The following is a 7,202-nucleotide window of genomic DNA, read 5'->3' as shown; positions in this document are numbered from 1 at the left end:
ATACATGGAATTAACAAGCGTACAGTCAATAACACAATAGAAAAAAGAAAGTCTATATACAGTGTGTGCAAATGGTGCGAGGAGGTAAGGCAATAAATAGGCCATAGTAGCAAAATAATTACAATTTAGCAGATTAACACTGGAGTGATAAATGAGCAGATGATGACGTGCAAGTAGAGATACTGGTGTGCAAAAGAGCTCCAGGCTTCAGGTCCTGAGCTACAGGCAGTTAGATTTGGGTATGTTGTTTTAGGCCCATTTTTTTTATTTTTATGGATGGATTCATAAGAGGTTTTAAGGCACATGAGATAGTTTCTACCCACAGGCAGTGTTGATACTAGCTGACTGAAAGTCTAATGATGCATAGGCCTGTTTCACTTTGCTACTTTATTTATCAGCTTGTCCAATCTGTTCTTTACACATGACAAATGACCTGGAAACTTGATTCAACCAAAGATACCATTTCTATTGGTTTACTTTTCCCAGTTGACAGTTATCCCCAGTCTTGCCACTGTTAGTGTTGGCTTTGCTGTCAGTAGATTGTGGAACGCCCCCAGATGATTCTATAATAGGCGATTCACTCATAAACAGAATATATTTATATCTTAATGTTATGATAGAAACATAGGCAGGCTCATGTCATGAGAAATATGTGGAAAATAGGAGGGACTAGTAAGGGAATAGCATTTAATATTATACAGCATAATATTGTCCTACACTGTGGTATTGGTCATGTTTTTGGGGTGAATAAGTAGTCGAACATATAAGTAGCCTAAACATTAAAGATTTGTCAATGTCAACTAATAATAAGCCCTCGTGCAAAACGCTTTGTTTATCTTGTTTTTGGAGTTGTAAATTCAGCATTTCTTGCACGTTACGAGTTTCAAATGAATTTAAACTGAATATCCTTGAAATGTGAGATCTCACTTCGATTTCTACTCAGTTTATTTGCCGCGTGCGTCGGCTCATGGGACGCAGCGCGCACGCCACTAGAAAATGGACCAGTGAGTGACGCATTGATCCTGCCCTTGGCCACTGAATCACTTAGCTCCTCTTCTAAACGCCCGGAGCATCCCGGCTGAAACAGTGTGATGAGACATGAAAGGAACAGGAGCGCGAGCTGAAGTGCCTTTCAGCAAAATAAGTTTGCCAAAATGTATATATTGCCTCTGGAATAATGTCATTTAATATAAAGACAGGTAGGCTATGTGACTCTTGAGTTTTTGTTGTTTGTGGGGAGTCTATCATTAACTTTCTTAGATAGTGAACTGTGCTGTTGGTTTTATTATAGTTTGTATTGTGTCGTATTAACTTCAGATGCAATTCTTCTGAATATTTCGAATTATTCATTATTAAATTGATTTAGGTACGTTCTTGGTCTGAACTGCTTGTTATACTTTTCTCTCTGCAAGGTAAGGGTATATGGGTCTGTTATATATTTTTTTAAGATAAAATTAATAAATGAAGAAACTGAAAGAGTGTATCTTTTATACTTTTTAAATCAGATTTTTTTTTAAATGTTGGATAACGTGCGTTTATGAAGCACATTGATTGTAAGCATGAATATGGGATATTTGTTTAAAATGATTTTGTTGTTGCATGATATCTCAATTTGGGTTTAAATTAACCCAACACTGTGGAACGTATATCAAGGTATCATGATCATATACAGAAAGCACTGTAATGTAAGCACAATGATAAGGCACAGTACTATACTGAACAAAAGTATAAACGCAACTTACAACAGTTTCAATTTCAACTGAGTTACAGTTCATATAAGGAAATAAGTCAATTTAATTAAATTCATTAAGCCCTAATATATGGATTTCATGACTGGGCAGGGGCGCATACATGGGTGGGCCTTGGAGGACATAGGCTCACCCACAGGGGAGTCAGGCCCAGCCAATCAGAGTACATTTTCCCCCACAGAGAGAAATACTCCTCAGTTTTATCAGCTTTCTGGTCTCAGATGATCCCGCAGGTGAAGAAGCTGGATATGGGGGTCCTGGGATGGCATGGTTACACGTAGTCTGCGATTGTGAGGCCAGTTGGACGTACTGCCAAATTTTTTAAAACAACTTTGGAGGTGGCTTATGGTAGAGAAATTAACATTAAATTCTCTGGCAACAGCTCTGGTGGACATGTTTTTCGTCAGCATGCCAATTGCATGATCCCTCAAATCTTGAGACATCTGTGGCATTGTGTTGTGTGACAAAACTGCACATTTTAGAGTGGCCTTTTATTGTCCCTAGCACAAGGTGCACCTGTGTAATGACCATGCTGTTTAATCAGTTTCTTGATATGCCACACCTGTCAGGTGGATGAGTTCTCTTGGCATAGGAGAAAGGCTCACTAACAGGGATGTAAACACATTTTTACACAACATTTGAGAGAAAAATTCTGAGATCATTAATTTCAGCTCATGAAACATGGGACCAACACCTTACATCATGTGTTTATATTTTTGTTGTATAATGTTTTATAAGACACAATTATTTATGATACAGTACATCAATGGTGTATTATTTGTTTGGTGAGTTTCAGAACCAAACTCTATTGTGCAACAATAATTAATTCACACAATGTATGAAATGAGGAAAATAATGTTTTCTTCTTGATCTCACGGTTTGAAACAGAGATAGTATAGTAATGCTGTGATTCGTGTCGGTTCCTGACGTCTACATCCTGTTTCCTTGTGTAGGTGATGGATCCTCAGCTGGGAAGTGACCTGAGCCAGCATTGAGCAGTGACCTCCTCTCCCTTCTTGTAAAGGCACCACCCATGCCACAGGTCCACCATGCAGTACGGCCAGATCCTTCACAGGTGTGGCCCGGACGATAGCTTCCTCAACCTGAACGTGGGTGGTTTTAAGCAGCGCGTGGAGCGCAGCATCCTGCAGCGCTTCCCCAGGACCCGCCTGGGACGCCTGCTGTACTGCGTCTCCGAGGAGGCCATCCTTGAGCTCTGCGACGACTTCAGCCCCACCGACAGGGAATACTACTTTGACCGCAACCCGTGCTTCTTCCGCAATGTCCTCAACTTCTACCACACGGGCAAGATCCACCTGATGGAGGAGCTGTGCGTCTTCTCCTTCAGCCAGGAGATTGAGTACTGGGGCATCAAGGAGCTCCACCTGGACTCCTGCTGCAGCAACAAGTTTCAGGAGCAGAGACAGTTTGCAGAGGACAAGGACTGGGACCGGAGGAGCGGTGAGCAGCAGCAGCAGTTTGGGAGCATTGATTCGTCCATGGAGGAGCTCTCAACTATGGACAAGGACCTGGAGAAGTTCGAGGGTACCTGGTGCTCGGAGGTCCGCAAGAACATCTGGCTGCATCTGGAGAACCCGGGCTACTCATGTTTGGCCAAGGGGATTGCCGTGGCCTCGCTGGCTGTGGTACTAACCTCCATCGTGGCCATGTGCGTCCACAGCATGCCCGAGTTCCACCAGGTAGACCTCAACGACAAGGAGATTGAAGACCCGGTGCTGGCCATTTTCGAGGCTGTGTGCGTCATCTGCTTCTCTGTGGAGTTCCTGGTGCGGCTGGCAGTGGCTCCATGCGCCCGTAATTTCATGAGCAACGCTCTCAACATCATTGACTTTGTTTCCATCGTTCCCTTCTACGCCACACTGGCCTTTGAGACAGTGGACGAGGAGAACGAGGAACTGGAGAACGTGGGCAAGGTGGTTCAGATCCTGCGACTGATGCGAATCTTCCGCATCCTCAAGCTGGCGCGTCACTCGGTGGGACTACGCTCACTGGGTGCCACGCTAAGGCACAGCTACCACGAGGTGGGCCTCCTGATTCTCTTTCTCTCTGTGGGTATCTCCATTTTCTCTGCGCTCATCTACTTTGTGGAGAAGGAGTCAGAAGAGTCGGACATAACGACCATCCCCGTAGGCTGGTGGTGGGCCACTATTAGCATGACAACAGTGGGCTACGGGGACACCTGCCCGGTGACGGTTGTAGGGAAGCTGGTGGCCACCATATGCATCGTCTGTGGGATACTAGTGGTGGCCCTGCCCATCACCATTATCTTCAACAAATTCTCCATGTACTACCAGAGGCAAAAGGCCATGGATGCTGATCAGAGCAATAACGAGACCGACCAATGCAATAATAACGATATCAAAATCCCCGACCCCAGTCTAACATACTTTAACGTCGACAACCAGTACACCTTAAAGATGAACTCATTCATCACCAATATCTCTGTCAGGAGCAGCGTCGGCAGTGATGAGGACACGGACGCATCGAGCATCCAGGGTGGAGAGACCACTTGTATCCTGAGGGGCACTTGAGAGCTTAATTTACTTGACTTCAACCTTTTTTACTCATTGAGGAGCATACTGTAGGTCATCCACAAATGATCTTATTATTTTTTTGTTCCTTCCATGAGTAGTTCCATCTCTGCATTACAGATCTTCTCCAGGTGTTCCTTAGTCTCCCACGATTTCCTTTACCTTGTGGGTTCCATGTCGGGGAATGGAACAGTGGATGCTGTCTTTCTTACAGTGTGGCCACAGTTGAGAGCAGGGAGGTGAAATAGGGCCACCCTGTTTTCACCCGAGGCTTCTTAAAATACGCTGGGCATGGCAATAAGCACTTTATGGTTCTCAGGGTGAAAGTGAGCTGTATCTCTCCACGCTCTCCTCCTTAGAGACTATGATCCATTAGGCCTAAGAATTGGCCTGTTTTTCATCCATGACTTGAGAACCCATTTTGAAGTTGAGCAGTTTCTGTTAACATGTTTTTTTTAATCAATGTTTTTTTTCCCGTCCAATCATATGGAACGAAACAGACATTGTTTGACTGGGCACACCACGTCATTTCAACATGGATAATTAGGTCATATTTGGTTGAGACGTTGATCAATGAGATTACAAGCTATATTCACCCACTCAAAAAGACAGACAAAAAATGTGTTGCATTTCCAATGTGTGTTAGCACTATGCTTTTAGCCATCTAAATTCACAACCAATGTCTGGTTTTTCATTTATTTTTCACCCAAATGTTTATCACTGAGCTTTCAACCATTTAAAAGCACAGCAAAGTTAAAATGAGAAGACAATGTCAGATATTTGGTTTATTTAAACATCAGATTAATGTGTTATCACTGTGCTTTGTCTAATAGCAGAACCAAACAACCTGGATTGCAGTTGAGATTACAATAAAAGTACATAGTGCAAGTGATCAATGGCGTTTGAGATTCTGACAGATTATTACAGCAATGTGAAGATCTCCACTGACCTGCGGTGACCTTTGCACGCCATCTTGAACATGCACACTTTATATGATCACATAAGAAGACGTTTATAGTTACAGTAACCTCAAAATGTGGCCATGGATGTGTTACTCATGTTAAGGTTGAATGTTACATTAGTTTGTAAAACAGCCTTCATTTGAGGCTATTTGCTGTTTTACAAAAGTAATATTAAAATGTGTTTGGTTGACAACGCAAACAAATATCAACATTTGAAGGACATGTATCTCAAATCAAATCAAATGTTATTTGTCACATGCGCCAAATACAACAGGTGAAATGCCTTTCACCTTACAGTGAAATGTTTACTTACAAGTCCTTAACCAACAATGCAATTTTAAGAAAAATAAGTGTAAAGTAAAAAAAATAGATACAGTAAGTAAAAAATAATCCACTGCTGATGGCTCTATCTGAGCTACTGGTTTAGTCTGGCTTTCATTCCAGTTTGTTAGTCTGGCGTTAATTCCAGTTTGTTAGTCTGGCTTTCATTTCAGTTTGTTAGTCTGGCTTTCATTCCAGTTTGTTAGTCTGGCTTTCATTCCAGTTTGTTAGTCTGGCTTTAATTCCAGTTTGTCTACAAATGAATAATGGATACTGTATGTTGGATTCTTGTCTCCATCTCAACCAAAAATCCAAGTTAAAGAATAGGACTAAATCAAATCAAACTTTAAATGCAACTTTGATTTGATTTAATCCTATTCTTTAACTTAGAGTTTTGGTTGAGATGGAGAAGTGAATGCGACATATCAATTATTAAATTGTAGAAAAACTAGAATTAAAGCCAGACTAAGTCAGTGGCACAGATGGAACCATCCAAGCCAATATCACTAAATATCATTACACTTGAAATCAACCAGTGCTTGAAACTCTAAGCCTATTGTATTGTCTATTTTTTAGTTACATTTTCTGTTGAATTGAAACAATTGCTGTTGATGACTTTGCAAATGCTATACAGAATAGGCCTAACTAGCGTAATTTATGATATGAGTATGCTTAAAGGCTAGCTGTAGATACAGTAGATCTCCAGTAGGAGGTGCTGCACAACCTGATAGTTGATAGAACGTTGAAGATCTTGTATATTTTTAGGTTTGAGGTTTGACTATGTTGAAGTTTGAATACCTTCAAAACAAAAGTTAATGACAAAAATATAGAAATGCAACATACAAAAATGTCCAAGATTTTGCTCAATTTATGGTCATAAAAGGAAATCAGTCAATTGAAATAAAACATTAGGCCATAATCTATGGATTTCACATGACTGGGTAGGGGTGCAGCCATGGGTGGGCCTTGGAGGCCGTAGGCCCACCCACTTGGGAGCAAGGCCCACCCACTGGGGAGCCAGGCCCAGCCAATCAGAATGAGTTTTTCCCCACAAAAGGGCCTCATTACAGACAGAAATACTCCTAAGCTTTTTGTGCATATGGAACATTTCTGGTATCTTTTATTTCAGCTCATGAAACCAACACATTACATGTTTATATTTTTGTTCAGTGTATTTTCCACGTAGATTCCACATCACAATACATTGACAAACTATGTTGAAACAACGCTGATTCAACCAGGAAGAAAGTGACTGAAACAAAAGTAAAAATGTTAAAAAATCTGGCTAAATGTACTTCATGGCATGCTACTGCATTTCTGTTCTATGCTAATATTTGAAAGAGACGATTGTACGTGTGCTTTAAGGATAAAGTCAGCATAGGGGGATTGCTGTAATAAAGTATGAGCTATAATAAAGTAATATAAAGTATGACCTTTGAAATTGTACAGCTGTGGCTCGTCTTTAAGACACCATTGCTCTACTGTGGCATGCTACATACAGAGCATTCGGAAAGTATTCAGACCCCTTGACTTCTTACATTACAGCCTTATTCTAAAATGGATTAAATCATTTTTCCCCCTTCATCAATCTACACACAATACCCCATAATGACAAAGCA

General features: G+C 41.3%; 1 protein-coding gene across 1 annotated transcript; it reads left to right on the top strand.

Moving 5' to 3' along the window:
• The first annotated feature begins 2,797 nt into the window (after positions 1-2,797).
• LOC109893820 (potassium voltage-gated channel subfamily S member 3-like) lies at positions 2,798-4,300 on the top strand. Its single transcript, XM_020487019.1, has one exon. It carries the CDS (start codon positions 2,798-2,800, stop codon positions 4,298-4,300), a length of 1,503 nt encoding a protein of 500 aa, XP_020342608.1.
• The last annotated feature ends 2,902 nt before the right edge of the window (positions 4,301-7,202 follow it).

This window comes from Oncorhynchus kisutch, linkage group LG7 (genome assembly GCF_002021735.2).
Source record: "Oncorhynchus kisutch isolate 150728-3 linkage group LG7, Okis_V2, whole genome shotgun sequence".
Classification (NCBI taxonomy): domain Eukaryota; kingdom Metazoa; phylum Chordata; class Actinopteri; order Salmoniformes; family Salmonidae; genus Oncorhynchus; species Oncorhynchus kisutch.
The sequence above is the reverse complement of the archived record's forward strand: the minus strand, read 5'-3'. Positions and strand labels throughout refer to the sequence as shown.